Source organism: Drosophila ananassae, chromosome 2R, assembly GCF_017639315.1.
Source record: "Drosophila ananassae strain 14024-0371.13 chromosome 2R, ASM1763931v2, whole genome shotgun sequence".
NCBI classification, from domain to species: domain Eukaryota; kingdom Metazoa; phylum Arthropoda; class Insecta; order Diptera; family Drosophilidae; genus Drosophila; species Drosophila ananassae.
In genome coordinates, this window is record NC_057928.1 from 5,608,271 (window position 1) to 5,627,938 (window position 19,668).

The 19,668-nt window shown below is 45.2% G+C and overlaps 7 protein-coding genes across 7 annotated transcripts; 5 read left to right on the forward strand and 2 right to left on the reverse strand.

The window, feature by feature from the left end:
• The first annotated feature begins 1,189 nt into the window (after positions 1 to 1,189).
• Positions 1,190 to 1,870, forward strand: LOC6506124 (phosrestin-2-like). The gene is made up of 3 exons (XM_032453618.1): positions 1,190 to 1,351; positions 1,404 to 1,732; positions 1,798 to 1,870. Exons 1-3 carry the CDS (start codon positions 1,190 to 1,192, stop codon positions 1,868 to 1,870), a joined length of 564 nt encoding a protein of 187 aa, XP_032309509.1.
• Positions 1,871 to 3,337: 1,467 nt separating this feature from the next.
• Positions 3,338 to 8,814, reverse strand: LOC6493818. Its single transcript, XM_001958463.4, has 7 exons — positions 8,354 to 8,814; positions 7,950 to 8,207; positions 7,182 to 7,895; positions 4,984 to 5,088; positions 4,694 to 4,924; positions 3,755 to 4,242; positions 3,338 to 3,614 (listed from the first exon to the last, which is right to left on the reverse strand). The coding sequence occupies exons 1-7, from the start codon at positions 8,391 to 8,393 to the stop codon at positions 3,390 to 3,392; spliced, it is 2,061 nt and encodes a 686-aa protein (XP_001958499.3). The 5' UTR covers positions 8,394 to 8,814; the 3' UTR covers positions 3,338 to 3,389.
• LOC6506125 (protein obstructor-E) lies at positions 5,823 to 6,890 on the forward strand. The gene is made up of 4 exons (XM_001958462.4): positions 5,823 to 5,891; positions 5,941 to 6,078; positions 6,135 to 6,571; positions 6,633 to 6,890. Coding segments are annotated over exons 1-4 (786 nt in total). The 5' UTR covers positions 5,823 to 5,890; the 3' UTR covers positions 6,843 to 6,890.
• A 21-nt stretch (positions 8,815 to 8,835) lies between the features above and the next one.
• Positions 8,836 to 10,173, forward strand: LOC6506126 (translation initiation factor IF-2). Its single transcript, XM_014909148.3, has 3 exons — positions 8,836 to 8,960; positions 9,185 to 9,249; positions 9,395 to 10,173. Exons 2-3 carry the CDS (start codon positions 9,196 to 9,198, stop codon positions 10,088 to 10,090), a joined length of 750 nt encoding a protein of 249 aa, XP_014764634.1. The 5' UTR covers positions 8,836 to 8,960; positions 9,185 to 9,195; the 3' UTR covers positions 10,091 to 10,173.
• Positions 10,174 to 10,651: 478 nt separating this feature from the next.
• On the forward strand, positions 10,652 to 17,116 carry LOC6506127. The gene is made up of 9 exons (XM_001958459.4): positions 10,652 to 11,048; positions 11,329 to 11,482; positions 11,690 to 12,060; positions 12,137 to 12,232; positions 12,290 to 13,841; positions 14,020 to 14,288; positions 14,344 to 14,858; positions 15,194 to 16,292; positions 16,361 to 17,116. The coding sequence occupies exons 1-9, from the start codon at positions 10,764 to 10,766 to the stop codon at positions 16,931 to 16,933; spliced, it is 4,914 nt and encodes a 1,637-aa protein (XP_001958495.1). The 5' UTR covers positions 10,652 to 10,763; the 3' UTR covers positions 16,934 to 17,116.
• Positions 17,117 to 17,417: 301 nt separating this feature from the next.
• Positions 17,418 to 18,513, reverse strand: LOC6493816 (bifunctional peptidase and (3S)-lysyl hydroxylase JMJD7). The gene has a single exon (XM_001958458.4). The coding sequence runs from the start codon at positions 18,445 to 18,447 to the stop codon at positions 17,500 to 17,502; it is 948 nt and encodes a 315-aa protein (XP_001958494.1). The 5' UTR covers positions 18,448 to 18,513; the 3' UTR covers positions 17,418 to 17,499.
• A 521-nt stretch (positions 18,514 to 19,034) lies between these two features.
• On the forward strand, positions 19,035 to 19,654 carry LOC6506129 (GSK3-beta interaction protein). The gene has a single exon (XM_001958457.4). It carries the CDS (start codon positions 19,079 to 19,081, stop codon positions 19,652 to 19,654), a length of 576 nt encoding a protein of 191 aa, XP_001958493.2. The 5' UTR covers positions 19,035 to 19,078.
• Positions 19,655 to 19,668: the final 14 nt, after the last annotated feature.

Below are 19,668 nucleotides of genomic sequence, written 5' to 3' on the forward strand. Positions count from 1 at the left end.
TGGACGAAAATTGAGGTAAAAGTTTCTTGCAACAGGCCCCCGAAGGTGTGTCCTCATAAATAGCCATGAAGCCAATCAATTGGAGATACTTTTTACGCAAGTTATAATTATGACCTGATTGCCAAAATGTCATTTAATGTATCTACCTCTAAACGGTTCCTAATTTTTGTTTTCATCAAGTTTACTTGGCTAAAAACTGTCTCTACCTCAGCATTTGACCATGGCAATAAAAGTAGGCTGAGAGCAAAATTCACGAGGTCCTCATAGGGGTATCCCTATACCTCTTCACTTCCGACTAAAATTTAGAAGTATTTTTAATATTTTCCCAATTTATTAGGTGAATATTGGAATATTGTAAAATTATTTTGCTTTTAATCTCAGAATGTATTGAAAATATATTTAAAATAGGCATAATAGAGTCCTTTTTGTAAAAATTAATATTAGATTTAAATAAAAGGACAGATTCCGGATGAAAAATATAAAAAACGACAGATTTCAGGTATGAGGATGATTTTCATTTTTTTCCGGATGAAGCTATAAAAATAGGACAGATCTGTCCTAAAGGACAAATTGGCATCACTGGTATGGTTAGTGGTAAGACTCCCTCTGGGGTCTGCTGGGGCTGCCTGTCATTTGTGCATGAGTATGTTGTATGGTTAGTAATGAAACCAAGGTAATCAACAAATTATTTCGCATTATAGTTATCAATCTAAGCAACACTCTAACTCTTCTTCTCCGTAATATTTAAAAAATAACTTTTTACTCTTATTTTCAGCGATTATTAATAAACCAGCGGAGTATCGGCCAAGATGTTAATGAAGTCTTCCTCAGACAAAATGATTACTCTATCTATGAGCGAGAAGAATTTTAATAATCGCATCGGTAGGTAATCCAAGGCGGTTGCCCAAAATTTATTTACTTGAAACGGAGATATCTAAAGGAGGATCTGGCTTTGGGCATTCAATTGATTGGCATCTATTTGCAGATGGTGTCGTGAAGGTGGCCCCTGAGTTCGTTCGCCAGAACAAATTTCGCATAATAGCACAGCTGATTTGCAACTGTCGTTACATGCGAGATGATGATGTGAAGAAAATTTTTGACTCCCAGCAGGTGTACCCGGCGGACGAGAAGGACATTCAGCTGATCAATTCAGCTGGATAATCTCGACTTGAACTCTTATCCCTTTGTGATGCATATACAGCCCAACTCATCGCCCTCTGTGGTGCTTCAGCATCGAGGCAGCGATGAGAGTAAACCCTGTGGCATCCAGTACTTCGTGAAAATGTTCCCCTTGTCCAGCGACTGCGTCCAGTCGCATCACCGCAGCACCATCAAGCAGGTCGTTCGCAAGGTGCAGTACGCTCCGACCGAAGAGGGCTATAACCGCCAACCACTGTTTACAGAAACTTCTGGCAGGGCGAGCTCAAGCTGGGGGTCCCCATGGAGAGAAAATCGCCGTTAGCATCTGTGTACGCAACTGCTCCCAAAAGGTGGTTAAGAAGGTCAAGGTCATGATGCAGCAGCACATCAATGAGATGCTTTTTTCAAAGAGTAAGTTTTGCAGCACGATCACCAGCACGGAGACCAGCATGGGCTTCTCCGTAAATCCGGGATCTAGCCATCAGAAGGTGATGTACCTGGTGCCCACTTTGGCGACCAACTGCGACAGAAGACGCATCGCCCTCGATGGAAATATTAATCGAAAGGGCACTGCTCTAGCCTCGACCACACTGTGAGTGACTAATTTAACTATATATTTTAAAATCTCCGATATGATAGTTTTGTTCTCTCATGAAGCATTGGCAGTCCGGATGAATGGGATGCCATCAGAATTAATATGTCCTACACTGTGAAAGTAGAGCTCTTCTGAGGATATTGGGGCGGGAAACTTTGCGCCGAGTTACAATTTCTTCTGATGCAACCTAAGGTAAATATTTAGATTCTAAATTTCAGATGAACCTTATATAATATATATATTCTATGAACACACAAGGATCAGTTGGAACTAGAAGGATCTATCGAGGAATAATTTGGAAATGGCTATTCTTCCTAATCTCTCTATATAACCATCTACAACCACGGTGATAGGGTCTTGAATATCATTCCAGTACTCATACTCGACGTTACCCGTACACGTGCCCTGCAGTATCAGAAAATCTCGAACAATTAAATGATATATATATTATGAGTTTTCTTTATGTTTACTTTTTATTTATTTATTTTTTTTAATATAAAATGTTATATTTATTTTTTTTTTAAATGGGGATTTGATAATAATTAGAAATGGATTGATACATGAAACTTTGTAGAGTCATATTATTGTCAATCACAATCTACGCGCAATTCCTTGATAGCTTAGCTCGTCAAAGTTTTTTTTCGAAATGTCTTGAAGAACTTCCTAGGGATTTTTTTACAAAAAATAACCAAAGAGTTCTTTTATGAGTACTTTGCAAAGAATACCTAGCACCTTACCTATCGTTTCTTTGCAAGAATTCCTCGGGAAATTCCCTACCCAGTGGGAGGAGTTTTTTGCAAGAATTCCCCAGGTGGAGAGTTCCCCAAGGAACTTCCTCAACACCTCAACACAAACCTTTTTGATGGAAACAATGGTGAAGGTTTCACTTCCGGTGGGTGCCAGTCTTATAGGTTTCTCAGTGGGGCATGTGGGAAAAGAAGACCTTGGACAATAGTGGTCGATTTTGGGAAACCACTGATCTGCAGTTGGCGAGTACAGAAAGTATCTAGAGCACTTTGCCCAAAGCTTAAGAGAGCCAAAATTGCATATGGTGTCCTATTAAAGTACCAATGGATAGGGCCAAAGAGGATCAAATATGAGCCAAGAGGGGAAATACTAAAAATTTGGCAAAGTTGGAAACTGTTTCAATACGGCATTTTTTTAAACCATATTGATAATGGAGATAATTGATGCCCTCTTTATCCAACCTTTAAGTAAGTACAACCTTATGTACATGTGATAAAATTAAAATTTAATATGAAAATTGTTTCCAATAGTTAAATTTAATTTAATATTAAATTTTTTTCAAAAACAATCAAATACACGTACACACTCCTCACAAGATCCCACTATATGCTTACTAGATCCCAGGTTGGATCGCTGATGATATCTGATGTCGAACAGGGCTGGGAAAACATTTTCATAATGTTTGGGCATTATGCAATGGGCACCATTACTTTTTGGATTTCGGACAGTTCAATTACGTCATTATAGAGTCTATAAACTGGCAGTCCTTTTTGCACGAGCTGAGCTCAAAATTTAAATTTGTATACAATTTTTATTAAAAGAATTGAAGAAAATAAAAAAAGACGGTTTAATAAATATTTTTCAACAAAAATGTTATTTGGTTTTAGTGTTTATTTTCTTTTTATATTTAGAGGCCAATGTTTTGGAGCTCGCGACAATCCTGAACCTTGGGATCGTAATATAGTCCTGGTGTGCAGTCGAGAGTAACACCACGTCCATCAACGCAGTAGTAGTAGGCGTCTTTGCGCGATTTATGTGGGTAGAAATATACTCCTTCTTGTGGGCAAGTTACGTCCGCGCGGCGCAACGGAGAACGGGAGTAAGGCTTAATGTTCCTGACCTTTGCATTGATCTGCAAGAAATGTTATTAATTAAAATAAACAGAAACAAAATATTAAATTAATTAAGGGTCTTAACTTTGTTTAAAATAGACCTTTAATTATATCGCATTGATTGGGTATTTAATATGGACTGTAACAGTGCCCAACTCACCGAGCAATTCACGTTCTCCTCGAAGTCGCAGCACTCGCAAGCAGGATTGTAGGCCAATCCAGGAGCGCACTCCTGTTCCCAGGGCCGGCCGTTGGAGCAGACGAAATACTTGTTGCAGGAAGCCTTGCTGGCGAGGTAAATTATATTCTCCGGCTGGTTGGTGGCCGAGCAGTCGTTGGCCACGCAGTCCACGTACTGGGGAAAGTCGCAACGATCAGTGGCATTATTGTACTGGAGGTTGTCGTGGCACTCCCGGAGCACTGGACGTCCGTAGTAGCAGAGAACGTATTTGGTGCAGGTGTTATCGTAGCAGAAGCTGCTCAGCGCGAATGACTCACAAGTGGGTAAGCACTGTACCTCGCTTCTCCAGGTGCACACCTGGAACACAGGGTCGAAGCCTATTTCGCATGGTAGCGCCGGATCCTGGCAAAGGTAGGGTGAGTTCTCCTCATTTTCCTGACAGCTACCGATTTCATGTATGGTGCCGTCTAAATAAGTAAGTATTGTGGGATGGTTAACAACTTTTATGTCTAATCTACCATAGTATCTAGCAGCAGTGGAGCTGTTTCCTCAAGGGCTGCAATCTACATATTGGTCAATGACTATCATCCTTGAAATATATAACAACTCACTTGGAAGGAAATATTACTCATATAAGGCATATCAGCTGCGGTTCATCACCTACACATATGTTCCCATATTAAGGACATAATTCTTACGATCAACAGACCTTAAATCTTCATATCTTTTAAATTTTAAAAGCTATAAAGCAGTACCTTCGGCTCAAAATGATGAATATGCATACTGACATACGTTTACCATCATATATAATGCTCCATTACTGTTGCATACTTTGCAGGGCTAACCACCCACATCGAATAAAACAACTTAGGAGCGTGCATGGCATTATATACTTGGCTTAACACCCGTTTCACTTACTCCGGCACTCGATGTACTTCGCGCAGTCCCCCACATAGGGAAGGTAAACACCATCGGCGACGTTGCGGCAAACATTGATCTGGGTATTATTGTACATGTCGTACGGATCTTCGATGACTTCGCCATCGGTATCATCGTCAGGCGCAGGAGCCACCACCAGGTCATCCTCGCTCCTGGCACTATACACCGCTAGTAAAGTCAGAAGGAAAAACAAGGTGGTCCGCCAATTCACTGCACAATTGTCGAGATTTGAAAAATCATAGGGAATACCTTTTGCCAGCCCTACTTACTCCTGGATAGTGCGCAGCGTGCCATCAACTGTTTGGCCACAGTCTGGAAAATAACCCATTTATATCTGTTCTTTTTGAAACCGCTTAATGAGTTCTTGCCTTTCTCTTATCAGCCAGACTCCGGCACACGACTTTGCTCTGAAAACTAGATGTTCAACATACACGCAGAAAAAATAGCACGATATAGCCTCTGATTTGGCGGAACCGGGAGGAGTTCAGGATACCATAAAGTCTTGAAACTCGTATATAGCCTTCTCCTCTTCTTCTAAAAAAAATTTTATATTAATATTAATTTCTTCCGGTGTGCTTACTTTTAATTTGTCTGCGGCAAGGCATGCGATAATAATAGTACTTACTATACATACATATATGTATAGTCTGTTCTCAGGGGAGTACAACATTTGAAATTGGGTAGATATTCCACTTCCAAGAAATCACGGATATTAAATACATTTTGAGAGGTATGGAAATTAATCTAGCAAGACATAAAGGCATAAAATAATTGGGACATAAGACATAACATTCTTATTGATTGCAATTGGAGATACCCTCGATGTGAAAGTGGCAATCTAATCGTTACATTGTACCAATTACAAGGAATCTCTAGAGACCAATCGGCAGCTCATCAGTACACGTGTTTCCTAATGTGGCGCTTAGTTATCTTTCTAGAGGATCCCTCTCATTACGGCCCTCTTCAGATTGGAACTTGTTCGTTGTCACTATCTTGCGACCAATTTGAATGAAATGAATTCGTTCCAGGCTAATTACAGCACAAAAAACCCACATCCCCCATCTGATAAGATGTTCCTTCTCAGGAAGTCAACTTTTTGGCCAATGGAGTCACATGGTATAAATGGTAATGATTCGTGGCCCAGACGATAGTTGGCTGCTGACACTCGACTGAAAGAGTAAGTATGAAGACCTCAGAGGGCCGAGACCTAATCCTCTATCCTGCAGTGGTGCACCTCCGAGTCCTCCCACTTCTGGTCCTTATTGGAATCGCTGCAGGAGCCGATGTTAATATCTGTGAGAATGTGGCTAATAATCTCTTTGTGCCGCATGTGAGCAACTGCAGCGAGTACTACCTTTGCATGGGTAAGTTCGTCCATTTTCTTCTCTCAATTGTCTTATTTATAATCCTTTATTATCAGAGGAGGTGGCCGTTCCTCGGTCGTGTCCCAATGGGTACTTCTTCGACGCTCGCACTCAAGAGTGCGCGGAGTTGATGGAGACTGAGTGCATCCAGTCGTGCAAGGGCCGGGGTCTGTCCTCGTTCGGCTATGCCCGCACCTGCGACAAGTACGTTCTCTGCTTCGACAATACCCCAGTGATCCGACAATGCGCCGAAGATCTTCAGTACAACGACCAGACCGACCGGTGCGACTACCCCCAGTACGTGGATTGCGCCGAGAACCTATGCATCCGTCAGAACAATCCCCAGGCAATCGTCTACGCAGCCAGCAAGGCGCGCTGCGACAAGTACTACATATGCATGGATGGTCTTCCCATAGCCCAGAACTGCACTTCTGGCCTACAGTTTAACAATAAAACCGACAGCTGTGACTATCCCTCGAATGTCGAGTGCGAGGTAAGTTTTGAAGGTGGCAATTGATCGAAAAAGGTATTAAGGAATCATCTTCTGCCACCAGGTGGAAACCCTCAAGCGCAACATTCTACCCTTCGCCCGCGCTCCTCCACGGAGGGCCACTATCGACTGTCCTGCGGAGGGGGCCCACTTTATAGCCCACGAAAAGCGGCAGGACGCCTACTACTACTGCCTGAACGGACGCGGTGTTACCCTGGACTGTACTCCCGGCCTGGTGTTCGATGCTCAGATCAGCGAATGCCGTCTGCCTTAGCTTGAAGGTGCCAAGTTTTAATAATAAATATCTGCATTTGCCAGCACATTTATTTGCCTTTTAATTCCGACAACAATATGAACTCTTTTCACTTGAGAGCCGATCATTAGTCTATTCTAAAATAAATATATACCATAGAATATATTCTATATATATTAAATAAAATATGGCAGACTATATATTTTAGTGAAAAGTAATTCATTATAATATTTGTTTAACAATTTTATGTATTCCCTCTCTGACTTTCTGACTCACCAAATGAGTTTAGCTTTAGATATCATTACCCAGTGCAACCAAAAACATGACGTTATAAATTCAAGGCTCTGATTTATTAATTTTGGTGTCCCACGTTTTTAGGTTCACGGCACTCTTTTACCGCAAGATCGAACCACAATCCCGGCGAACACTCTAGAACCAGGCCGTGACCCATTGCACAGTAGTGGTAGGCGTCCGGACGTGTCTCGTGGACATAAAAGTGAACGCCCTCTGGGGGACAGACCACTTCGGACGGCTTGGGGGAAACTGGTTGATAGTTTAGCCTTCGTTGAGCGGGTATCTGTAGAATTTGGAGAATATCTTTGAACCAATTACTTCTAGTAGAACTAGGGCTCTTCAACTGGCAGTTGGAGTTCGAAGGAATGTCGCAGCAATTGCACTTGGTGCTAAAATGTAGGCCTGTGGAACACGTCTGTGCCCTGGGAATTCCGTTGCCGCAAAGAAAGTACTTTTCACAGGAACTTTTGCTGGGCACGTAGCGCAGATGGTAGGCATTGAAGTAGATAGAGCACTCGGACTCGACGCAGTCCACGTTCTGGGGGAAGTCGCAGCGATCTGTCTTAGGATTATACTGGAGATCGTCCTGACACTCCCTCAGCACAGGATGTCCGTAGTAACAGAGCACGTACTTGGTGCAAGTGCGCTGGTAGCTAAAAGTACTGAAATGAAAGGCCTTGCAGGTGGGCAGGCAATTCGCCTTTCCAGGACTCACACAGCTCTGAGTGGCGGCATCGAACTCATAGGGCCATTCGCACCGCAGCTCAATGGCTTGCCCGGCTGGAAGATTAAAACAATTCAATATGGGTTGGTACAGATTTTTTGGTCACTCACATCGACACAGATAGTACTTGTTGCAATCGCCCACAAAAGGCAGAAATACATTGTCGACCACATTCTGGCACAGACTAAGGTTTCCCAAGATCAAAGGATTATTATTGTCGTCCTCTTCATCGGATGCAGTTGGGGCATTGATTTCAATATCTTCATCGGGTGCAGTAGTTTCAATATCTTCAGTGGATGTGGCGCCATCTAAGCTTTCTGTCCTTGCGGTCCACAGGGCACATATCATGCATAGTAAAATAAATCGCCCTAAAAGAGAAATGTTAGTTTTTCCTTGTATTTGACGCTATTGCTCGACCAACACCTACTCATCATCGCTTCTCAAAGGCAAGTACTGGTAGCAAGCTTCGATATTCTACCTCTGAATATAAGATTCCTTCACTCAACCTACTTACCTACTCTTATCTCCATATCACTGCCTAACACAGTGAACATATTAATTCTCGAAAGATAGTGCCGTCTTTTATGGAAACATTTTAAGGAAGCACACTAATGAATAGTAATCTAAAATAAACAGTATCTTGAACTAAGGATGCTACTATTATGTGAATTTTTTAAAAAAGAATGCTTCAAGTTATGTGCTATGATATTATTTACATAAAACTTATTTTACTCTGAATACTGATAATAATACCTTAGTGACTCATTTTAGACTCGTTCTCGTTCTCGATAGCTGTGTCTTGCTATGAATGAAAATTACGAGAAAATTCCACAACTTCGCATTTAAGTTTTTGGCAGATTAAAATTCATATTTTTTCATTTTCTGATGTTCCTATCACTCTGTTTTTATAGAAAAAATTATGCTTTCACAGCCACCCACATCATTATTGAAACGCTTGCCGCCTGCTCAACGAAATTCAAAGTTCTACATATAGACACGATCGTTTGAAAATATTTTTGTTTTCGGCGCAGCGTTTCAGTTGGAGCTTTGGCATCTCGCGGCAAACAGCCCTATTTAGCGGGTGGAATATACATATTTTTATACAAAAGGAAATTTTTAAGGTAAAATATTTGTCTTTCCGCTGTGTAAGTTTCACAAGTTTTCCTGCTCTGCCAAGTTCTGGCACCCATCAGAATGAGAATCGTGTTTGACACAATTGCAACTGAAAAGTAAATTGAACAAAGAAGGATTTATTTATAGCCAATGTTTCATTGGGAGTGTGTGTCTGTATGCACGCAATATATGTACATACATTTGTAATGAAAATATTCTCTGTTTTCTGCAGGCTTTTCAAAGATGGTCAACGAGTTGAACAGACCCCAGGCGGGGGACAATGCCGCCCTAAGCGAGGTAAGCATAAAATACTAAATAAAACGTTCAATTATAATGTTATAAAATATGTTACTGATATTTCTGATGCTCTAACCAAATAGTATTATCTACCCATATTTTTCGTAAATAAAGTGTCAATCATTTAATGTATTTCACTTTCAAGCGTCTGGCAGCCTCCAATCGGCAGCTTCAGGAAATGCAGGAGGAGCACAGGCAACTGCTGCTGGAGATGGAGACCCTCCGAACCCGCGCAGCCGAGTTAACCCGCCTGAATGCGCAGCGTCAACAAGTCCGGGAGGCAGCTGGTGAGGCCGTCCCGCTCCAGGAACCAGCAGCCGCACAAGAGGAAGCCCCAACTCAGGCAGATGCAACTCATTCACCTCCCGCTGATCCAGTTGTATCAGAAAGCCCAGAACCAAAGCAAGAGGAGACCTCCGCCAGCGACGAGGACAAGGAGGAGACGGCCAGTTACCTACAGCAGAAGCTGAACGAGATTGCTAATCTGAAGTCGCAGTTTAAGCGCGTCCAGCACATGGTGGACACAACCAAGTTGATTGAGCAGCATATTTCCACCAGGGAGATCTCGCAAAGCTCTTCTTCCAGCCATAGTAGTCGCCAGACCACGACCTCGGAGGTTCGAGTGCCTGTCCAGGCGCAGGAGTCTGCTCCCAGTGAAAGCCAAAGTCCCAATGCCTCCGGTAGTGCGGCTCCTGACAACGCTGAGTTACTTAACGCCATGCTGAACATGTTCACCGACTTCACTAGCGATCTCAGAGGTCAAGCGGAGAGCCTCCGGGCTGAGAGGGATCGCATAAGGACGCTCAAGGAGGAAATAATACAGCGGAAACAGGGAAAATAAGAACCATTTTCGAAATGTTTTCAACATAAACAGAAAGTGCCCTTTGTATATCGTAGAAGAAATATATATAAAAAAATTTGGAATTTTTGTTTTATTAAAAAACTTTATACTATTGTAGAGGATCGGTCGTCTGTCGGTCTTTTTCTATGTGAACTAATCTCTCAGTTTGAAAGTTATCGACTTCAAACTTTGCCCACATCCTTCAGTCCTTTGCACGCAGTATACAAGTTCAGTATATAAATATATATATATAGATATGTTCTTCTTAAAATTATAAGTTCACAAGAGATTTAATTGGTTTTAAATTTGTGCACATTAACATGAAAATATATCTTAAAATATTTTGAGTTACAAACATATTGGTAAATATAATATCCCTCAATAGGTTTAGGTTAGGTTTGGTTCTGCTTTCAAATTTTTATAATGAAACTACTAGGTCATTATTTAAAGAAAAAATAAGTTATCAAAAACCCCACAAATATAATAGATTCTAACTGAATAGGCTTTCTAACGGTCATTAAAATTTCAAACGTGAACCCCGTTCAGTGTGACCGCATCAAAGGTGGCGCATTGCTTTGCAGCCCTGGTTCGATCAGCTGTCAGAGTGCGCAAATCAGAAAAACAGTGGGAGTCTAACAAAAATAAATAAAATTGAATAAAAATACATTTTGTTATGGCGCCGCCCCTCAAAGTAGTTGTGGACCAGGGCAGCGCCTCCGCCCGCTCCAGCGGCAATAGCAATAACAATTCTGTCAGCGGTGCGACCGGCGCAGTGCCCAAACAGCAGCAACAACAACAGCGTCCCCTTTTGAATGGGGGAACATCTGCAGCCGGAACCGCAGCGACCACTCCTACAACCGGCCGGTCTACCCGATCCCGTCGGCAGCAAGAGCACCTGGGCGAGCCGGACCTCGAATTCGTGGAGCCCCTACAGCGAGAGACGCTGAAAACACTAAACGTAAGTTGTCCGTTGCCATGGCATCTGCAAGATACATTTGTAGATGCCTCTCCGATTTATAAATACACTTCACACTCATCCCGGCCGCGAGATTTCAATCCAATGGTTCAGTAGAGAAAACGGTCTCAGTCCTGATGGTCAGGGGATTTCGGTCGATCGCTGAACGCATTTTGTATAGATATATCTGAAAACGCCAATATATATATACAGAGAAGCCGTCAAAATTGCGGCCCTACTTCTGCTAATCCTTTTGGTAACCTTTCTTTGGTGTTGCTTCAAGGAGCTGCTGCACCGATCCCGCATTACAAACGGAAAAATCCGTCCCCCAGAGGATCAGCAGCAACCCACATCCTCTAGAGACCCTGGGAGTCAAGCTCAAGAGCAACAGAAACCACGACACGAATCGGGGGAGCAGAGCAGCTACGATACAGTTGGTAAGTAGTCGCCAGGTCAGAAGTTGCCTTTAGAAACGTATTCATTGAACACTTCCAATATGCCCACCTAGCCGCATAGATCGGTGCGCTAGTTCATGTTCTAAAAATACGCGGGCACGAAAATAGACGCCCACGAATCTACGTGGTCAGCAGCCCACATTCTGACATAAATCGATGTATATATAACACAATTACCTTCCTTCTCAGAGCAACAGCAGCAACGCTACCGATTCCCCGTGCGTCCTGTGCAGCGCGTCCAGCATCAGCCGTCGTCCTCGTCTCCGGCAGTCACTTCCACATCTTTGTTGCGGCTGCGTCAGACGACTCCCCCGAATGCCGCAGTGGGCGTAGTTATTCCAAACGCGACTACCAGCAACGGAAACTGCAACAGCGGCGACGAGAATCCCATTCCATTGAGCGCTAACCTGCAGACTCTAGTGCATCGCTTTCTTAGCCTTCCCCCAATAACTCACAGGATTGAAGGCGGACGCTCTCAAGTAGAGGTTCTGCGTTCCCTGCTGGAACTAGACGAAAACTTGAACAGCCACGGTCACCAGTCAGCGGAAAACCTAGTGGAGGTGAGTCAACCTAAAGCTGGAATTAGAATTTAAAGCTGTTTGAACACAAGTACTTTCAACTTAACTTTCCTTATAGCAACTTAACAACATGGTGCACGAAATTAATCCAGGTGTGGAACAAGAGGAGGGCGTAGTGAACTCTACAAGCCTGGAGGATGTTGCTTTAAGCGAGGTATTTGTATTCAGGAAATAAATTCGACTTTCCGTAACAAGTTTCTATTCCTTGCAGATGAGCGACAACCGTGCCCAGTCTATTCAATCTTTGCACAGCGTCCTGGAAACTCCTACGCCCGACACTGCACCCACCTTTGATGAGCTGCAGCAGAGGCTGGAGGCCTCCAACCGCAACATGCAGCATCTGCAAGATGAGCAGGCCAAACTATTGCAAATCCAGAACCTGGCCAAGTCGCATCTCAGCGAGATGGAACAGCTGCGGCAGCAAGCCAGTCAATTACCCCACAATAGGGGAGGAGGAGATGCCCCAAGTTACGAGTCAGTGCAACAGGTGCAAGATGATATGGCCTCCTTGGTGGGACGCATGAAAAATCTCACGGCTTTCATTCACAATCAGAACGAGCTTAGCAGCGTGTTGGGAGACGATGGACCTGAAATCTTGGCAGAGCAACAGGCCCTACAGCAAAAGTTGGAATCGCTTCGAGGTCAACGCGAGGACATGCGTAACCTGGTCGAAGAGCTAAATAGTATCAACCGCGTGGCCAGAGAGACTCGCTCCAACGTTAACGCAAGGTCTGCCACTCCTCCACAAAAACCAGCCCTTGAACAAGCCCAGGCCTCGGAGCCGGTCTCTGCTCCAGCGCCTGCTAAGGAGCGAGTTGTGCCGGTGGAATACCAACGCAATGTGCCCATCCTGCGCCAAGAGGCCGCCAGCGCAGCCCAGCGGGCACTCCAAGCTCAAGCTATGATCAACCAGAAGACGGCGGATATTGACGCCTTGAAAGCGCAAATGGCAAAGTTGAAGAGTATGCTGAACACAGTCAACCAAATTGAGGAAGGAACACCTAGTGTGGGCGCCTCATTGGAGCGCCGAAGTGAGGAACGGGGCAGCGTGGAGCGAGCATTGCCGGCAGAGATAGCCCAGCGTGTTTTCGCGCTTAACGATGTTACTTCGGAGCTGCGTGCTGAGGCAGCCAGCCTGCAAAAGGAGCGCGACCGGATTCTCGCTCTCAAAGCAGAAATCGAACGCCGCAAGCAGCAAGCTGCCGCCGCAGTTCTCATGGGCGAAGAGGCCCTAAAGCGAAACAGTCTTACGCCGACCCCAACGCCAGCAAGACAACGAGCAGTGGAGGAGGATGAGGAAAACGAAGATCCCTCCGAGGTAGATACCTCTCTTCAGGCCACGCCCACCAAGGAACAATTGCGCGACGAGCTGCGGCTCCAGTGCGAGCGCTTGCGAAAAGAGTACGAACAGAAGCAGCGAGAGCTGGAGCAGCGCTACGTTGCTAGCAACCAAACCACTTCGGAGGCAGACGACGAAGGTAACGACGATACCGACAGCGACCGGTACTTTGCCCACGTCCGCACCGCCTCTTCGGCGACGCTGAAACGGGCACCATCGGCCAGCACGGTGGTCGAACAGCGGCGCGGACAGCTCGCTTCTCACCCGCCGCCACCGCCGCCACAGGCTCCACCCTCAGCCCACACTGAGGACGAACTGAACGCCACAATAGACACGTTGTCGCTGGGAAACGACAGTCTGCCCTCGAGCAGCAACAGATCGCAGTACATGCCACCCCCCATGCAGCCGGTGAAGGGCATTTGGGGTAAGTGTATTCCGTATTTATTTATGAATTTTTAAATGAGGTCCATTTAAATGATGCTAATTATTGGCTCGTGGGAGTATTTTATTAAACAAACATTATTGTTTATTAAGTTAGAGGAATGCCTAAATTCCACGGAAATATAAAATCAAAACAAAAATAATTTAATTTTACATTTTAGGCTCGCAGAACTCAGGCAGTGCCTGGCACAGTCAGCAACCTAGCTATGGGCAAGCCACCTCCAGCTCAGGAGCAGAGTTCAAAGCGCAGACGGCAGCCCCGCAGGCAAACTCATCCAACACCTCGGGATCGAACGGCTCCCCCGATCCCGTCATGCTGCAGCAGTTTATGCAAACCCAGCAGATGCTTATTAACTCAGTGTGCCAGTGCAACCAAACTTTGTGGCACCAGCAACGGGAAATCGACGCACTTAACAGTCAGCTGCACGCGGTAAGTTTATCCCCAATAACTCTGATAGTTTAAAACTCGAATTTTGATTTTATAGCTCCAAGATCGCCTCAATGTGGTGGCTTGTCAGGACCATGGTTTTGGGATGCGAGCGGACTCCGTTCCTCCACCGAATCTCAACAACCTCTGCCTGGGAAGTACACGCGCCCAATCAGAGCAGCTCTTCAGCTTCGGCACCCATCAGAGCGCCTTTAGTAACTTCCAGCGCAGTCATCGGGCAGGAGGCGACAGCCACCTGCATCAGCAGCAGCAGCAGCTGCAGCACCAACAGCAGCCGTTTCTAAATAACGCTGCTCCCCCACCAACTCATTTCAACAACGAAACCCCTCTGTCACCACCGTCGTACCGCAACAGCCCGGGACCCATTTTCATGAACCACCACAACAACACGATTCACCAAAACAACGCCAACCTGCGCACCCAGAACCAGCATGCAAACAACCTGCACACCCTCTCCGAGGGATCCGGATCGGGAACTGGAGTAGCCGCCACGCTCAACAACCAAGTGCCCCCGGGCAACAGGGCCAACAACTACTGGGACAACTTCCGCAGGTAATGCCCCAACTTCGGTGATGGTTTTTATTTAGTAATTTAGGGGAGAGAGGTCCCAACCAATAAAATGTAAAGCAAATTAGTGTTTTGAGTTCATTTTCAATTCTGTGAGTCGGTAAGTGCAGCAAGGCGTTGCATGCAATATTGGGTGCTATTAACAGAGTTGAAAGTGACTAACAGCTAGTGTCCTGGTTACTAGTGGTATATTTACCATTGAGCCAAGGTAGACTAACACTTTTGTAACACACTATTTTATTATCCCGATTACCATTATTAACTTTTGAGCTGAAGCTTCCTGCTTGCAATAACCCATTAAACTCAATGCGCTTTTGCAGCCACTCCCGCCAAAATCTTCTGTCGAACAAGAGTAACGAGGAGCAGAACCTGGACTTCCAGCAGTACCGTCGGCAGCGGACACGGCCAAGCTACTTTCAGACGCCGCAGCTTCTGGCGCCTCACTCTTCCCGCGGGTCGGCGAGTGGAGTCACCCTTCAGCAACAGCAACAGCAGTCGCAGCCGCAGCGAAGACATTTTTTTGAGTCGCCACTAACAGCTTTGCATGGCAGCAGCAGCAATAACCTGAACAATAGTGGCAGTGCGGTCAGGAAGCGAGACTGGCGCGAGGACCAGGCTCTCGACCACAATCGCGAAGAAGAGGAGGTGGATGATGTGGACGAAAACCTCGACAATGCGGTGTTTGGCTCTGGTCGCAGACGCAACCGGCGGCGTCCACAGCTCTCAACACTGCGGGACGAGGAGCCTGAGCAGGCAAACTCGTCCAACCTAAACATGAACGTCAACTTCGGCAACAGCCCCTTGTACCAACGAAACAAAGTGCCAGCTAAGCCGAGCACTTCTGCAGTCTCATTGACTCCTATCCAACAGCGCCACCTGCGTTTCGATTTTGAGCTGCCTGCTCAGTACATGGACTACGCCGAATTGCCACAGGCAAGCCCTCTGGATGCTACTGCATCTTTGGGTCAGGAGCCTTCTCCAGAGGACGATTCGAACGTTTTGGAGCGGGAGAGAATCGAGGAGACTGCGTCTGAGGAGCTCAACCGTAACCTACTGGTCAATGCACTGAAGAACGACAAATTCACTACGAAGTTCTACGAGTCTATAAAGGAGGACGTCTACCGCCGGCTGGAGTCGCTCTTCGAGCAGCAACAACTTCAACAATTCCAGCAACCGCAGGAGCCACAAAACTTGCGAAAGGCGCTAAACCAGGACGATAATGAGCCCCGTCTCAATCCAGATGTTGAAGCGACAGAGAGTCGCAGCGACACACCGCTGGAACCGGTGAGCCTGCAGTTGGATAACGATCGTCCTGAGGACGATAAGGCCCTTGAGCCTAGTACCCTTGAGCAGGGCGAATTGGCAACGAACGCTTATGTGGCGTCTGTTGTTACTCCTTCAAGAAAGGAAAACGAGGAGGTACCTTTTTCTTAAAAAGTTGGACAATTTCGGGGAAAAAATTAATACATTTTTTTTGTTCTTTTTAGAAGGGACCGGAGAATGCAGATGAGCAATCAGATGATGCGGCAAAAGATGTAGCCTCGGATTTGGGTCCTAACCTGGGCCCTGATCATGAGCTCATCGAGTACATCATAAAACGCATTCGCAACCAAACGCACAACAACACCGTAATAAACGACTCCCTCTTGGTGGAGGTCTCCAAGCTGACGGCCACGGCAGCGCAGAACTCGACCAGTGCCAGCTCCCCACTCATATCCCCCAAACGCATTTATGCCAAAATCAAGAAGATGGTCATGCCTCGGCAGCGCGACAATTTTCTGCTGTGGTACCGAAATTATTTGGAACAACTCTTCGTAGTAGTTCAGCCCCCTGAGGGCATGAAGGTGCAGTCCAATAAGCCCCAATCTCGGGAACTATCCCAGCCCCACTCGCAAGACTCTCAAAACGATGGCGACCTGGCCGAAGCTGACCAAAAGAATGGTAACTCCCCCGTAAGTGGCGAGCTGGAGTGTGAGAATGATGAAAACCCGGGAGAGGAGGCGGACGCTCTAGTGGTAGATGAATCGCCTGATCAAGAAAAGGAGCAAACCCAGGACTAAACGAGGGAATAATCCTATCTATTTATACATTCCTAATATCATAGCTTACACTTATCCATACGGACACCCCATCACTCATTCCCGTTTTTCGGGGCGTTAAATTTATGTTATTCTTACCCTAGTTTTCAGTTTTGGATTAGAAAACCCATTTAAAATTAAATTACACAACTTTTTTACACCGAATGCGTTTGTTTATAATTCCTCCATTTTATACAAATAAAATTACTTTTAGATGATATTCCTTACTAATATGAATTAAAATTTGTCTCTGTTTAATAGTCTTACTGGTTTTATCGAAACAGATATTAAGAGAACGTAACTCTGTGTCAGAAGTTACTCAATTATCTTATAAAACCCATAATTGGTAAGATCTGGCGCTTAGGAGCAGAACTTGTACAAGAAAATTAAATAAGTATTTTCGGAACGTTAACTGAATCCTCATCCTCTTGGTTGCTTCGGATTATTGTTTGAAAACAAATACAAATAACATTCCTTTCGATATTTAATCTTTAATTTTAAACAGAACAATGGTACAACAATGAGTGCATTTCTAATGTAGGCAGTTTCTAGCTGGTCTTGCTGGTAAGTTCCTCCAGCATGCGGAAGTAGCAGTACCGACTGTCGTAGTCGAGATCGTACCAAAAGTTGACGGCAATGCACTTGTGGCTTTGGCGCACGTGGTGGAACCAGTAGTTGGGCAAGTAAAGGATGTCCCCTGCGTTGACGCGCACATGTAGGGGCCTGGCGCGGGAGTACTCTGGGAACCTAGCTAAGTCTGGCGCTATTGGGTCTATGCTGACCCACTCTGTGAGCTGTTCGCAGCCGTCCTCGTCCCGAAAGGGTTCTATGTAAAATTGTCCATTGGCGGCGGTGCGGTAGACGCCGGTGGGGTACAAGCTTCGAGGCACACAGCTCAGCTGATGCGGAGGAATAAGGATGAAGTCCTTGTGACCGGATACAACGCAGTAAAGATTCTCATACGGATCTTTGTGCATGGAGGTCACGGCACGCTCATCACCCAACCAGAAATTAACCGCATCAGGAGGTTTGTTGAATGACTGCTGGGCGAAGTCGAGGTCGCTGATCCGCAAGTCCTTGGCCAGTTCGGGCAGGTCCTGGCTGAGGTTCGAGTTCTGCTTCTGGATGTAGTAGACGGCGCCGGTAGGATCGTCAAGACAGTTGATCACCTGGGAGAGTTTCATCTTCGTTTCCATGGGCAGGACAAAATACTCCTTCCCATCCTGGACAGCCAGGCCATCGGCGTACCCGTTTGGGGTTATGGCTACGTCCACAATCTTATCATTGAGGGCTTTGATCAGGTACTCCGGAGTCCACTTTCCAATGGCCGGCCATGAAACCGCTTTGCGAATGACTACCGGCTGATTCTTGCCGTAGAACTCGCGGCAGAACTCCAGGGCAGTGGGCACCCGGTCGAGCTCCACCACACTGCTGCCAATGCACAGCTCCTCCGCTTCCTGTAGGAGCACATTGATGGCCGATTTAATTTTTGGCATGCCGGTAGTCCATCACCAAGTCACAAATGCGAGATAGTACCTTACGAGGGCGTTCCCGTTTTCGTTCAAAATAGAAACATACATGTGTGATTACGTTGAGCTTTATTTCGAAATCATTTTAAATTTTCACAAACTTGCGGTAATCGATTTTTGACTAATAAAATTTTGGAAAAAAAATGACTTTTAGACAATCCGTAATAGTTACATTAAAATTTAAAGTTTAAATTAAGAAAATAAAGGTGAATTTTTTTTAGGGCGGGCATTGTGCTCGATTTTAATATTTAAGAAATATTTTTAAACTATTATTTTTATCATATTAATCTTATTTGTCGTTTTGTATAATTTTATTCTGTTTTTGCTTAAAAATACGATTTATTAAAGCTTACGCCACTAAAGTTTATTAAATATTTTTTTCCATTGCTAAAGAAACTAAAAAAGATTATTACTTAGTTAAGAACATTTAAAAAAATTTATAATTATTTTAGATTGGTTGTTGAATTACTTTGTAATCATTTTTCTGATTGGCGAATCGCAAATGCCTTGATAATAAAATCCCAAGTGATTTGGGTGAAAGTAAGAACACCCCTCAGCTTTAGAAATGTGCTAACGCGAAGGGCAGCTGTTGTCACATATGGAGAATCGAAGACATGTTGCGCCTGTGAACTGGGAGAAAAATCACCTCGAACCGGACTCACTTGGAAGGCGAGCCGAAGCATTCCACTACGGGCCACTGCGACCTGAAAAAATGGGCGAGCCGAGGGAAAGCACGGAGTCCGGGGACGAGCAAGTGTTCAACTGCCTGGACGAAGCCAATGCCATCATCCAGGACGTGAAGGCACACGTCGCCGAGATTTGCGTTTCCTCAAAACTGCCCAGTGACGCCACACAGATATATTTGAACATACGCACCATCGAGAGCGCCACTTGCTGCGTGCAGGTGACCAGTCGCGGCTTCAAGATTGTCTCCTCGCAGTATGACACCATCGACGAGGACCCACGGGTGTCTGCATTGCTTCGCAACGGAGGAGCTAACCAGCAAGAAGATGAGGAGGAAGAGATCTTCGAGACCCCCTACGCCCTGCTGGACAAGATCAGCCCCCGTTACGTGGAGTCCTTCGGCAACCAGCTATGTCAGCAGCTTAGGCAGTTGCAGCAAATGCGAACAGAGTTCCACGAGGAAGATGAGGAAGAGGAAGAGGAGGAGTAAGAGAAACCACCCGA

Excerpts from the sequence above, each read along its gene's own strand:
- LOC6493816 (XM_001958458.4), bottom strand. The coding sequence starts at position 18,447 with ATGCCAAAAATTAAATCGGCCATCAATGTGCTCCTACAGGAAGCGGAG.
- LOC6506129 (XM_001958457.4), top strand. The coding sequence starts at position 19,079 with ATGGAGAATCGAAGACATGTTGCGCCTGTGAACTGGGAGAAAAATCAC.
- LOC6506124 (XM_032453618.1), top strand. The coding sequence starts at position 1,190 with ATGCATATACAGCCCAACTCATCGCCCTCTGTGGTGCTTCAGCATCGA. Across the intron at positions 1,352-1,403 it reads TCAAGCAGGTCGTTCGCAAG|AAACTTCTGGCAGGGCGAGC; the intron begins GTGCAGTACGCT and ends CACTGTTTACAG. Across the intron at positions 1,733-1,797 it reads GCTCTAGCCTCGACCACACT|CATTGGCAGTCCGGATGAAT; the intron begins GTGAGTGACTAA and ends TCTCTCATGAAG.
- LOC6506126 (XM_014909148.3), top strand. The coding sequence starts at position 9,196 with ATGGTCAACGAGTTGAACAGACCCCAGGCGGGGGACAATGCCGCCCTA. Across the intron at positions 9,250-9,394 it reads ACAATGCCGCCCTAAGCGAG|CGTCTGGCAGCCTCCAATCG; the intron begins GTAAGCATAAAA and ends TTCACTTTCAAG.
- LOC6493818 (XM_001958463.4), bottom strand. The coding sequence starts at position 8,393 with ATGTTCACTGTGTTAGGCAGTGATATGGAGATAAGAGTAG. Across the intron at positions 8,208-8,353 it reads TGATATGGAGATAAGAGTAG|GGCGATTTATTTTACTATGC; the intron begins GTAAGTAGGTTG and ends TTTCTCTTTTAG. Across the intron at positions 7,896-7,949 it reads CAAGTACTATCTGTGTCGAT|CCGGGCAAGCCATTGAGCTG; the intron begins GTGAGTGACCAA and ends TTAATCTTCCAG.
- LOC6506127 (XM_001958459.4), top strand. The coding sequence starts at position 10,764 with ATGGCGCCGCCCCTCAAAGTAGTTGTGGACCAGGGCAGCGCCTCCGCC. Across the intron at positions 11,483-11,689 it reads GAGCAGCTACGATACAGTTG|AGCAACAGCAGCAACGCTAC; the intron begins GTAAGTAGTCGC and ends CTTCCTTCTCAG. Across the intron at positions 12,233-12,289 it reads AGGATGTTGCTTTAAGCGAG|ATGAGCGACAACCGTGCCCA; the intron begins GTATTTGTATTC and ends TATTCCTTGCAG.
- LOC6506125 (XM_001958462.4), top strand. Across the intron at positions 6,079-6,134 it reads CGAGTACTACCTTTGCATGG|AGGAGGTGGCCGTTCCTCGG; the intron begins GTAAGTTCGTCC and ends CTTTATTATCAG. Across the intron at positions 6,572-6,632 it reads CCTCGAATGTCGAGTGCGAG|GTGGAAACCCTCAAGCGCAA; the intron begins GTAAGTTTTGAA and ends TTCTGCCACCAG.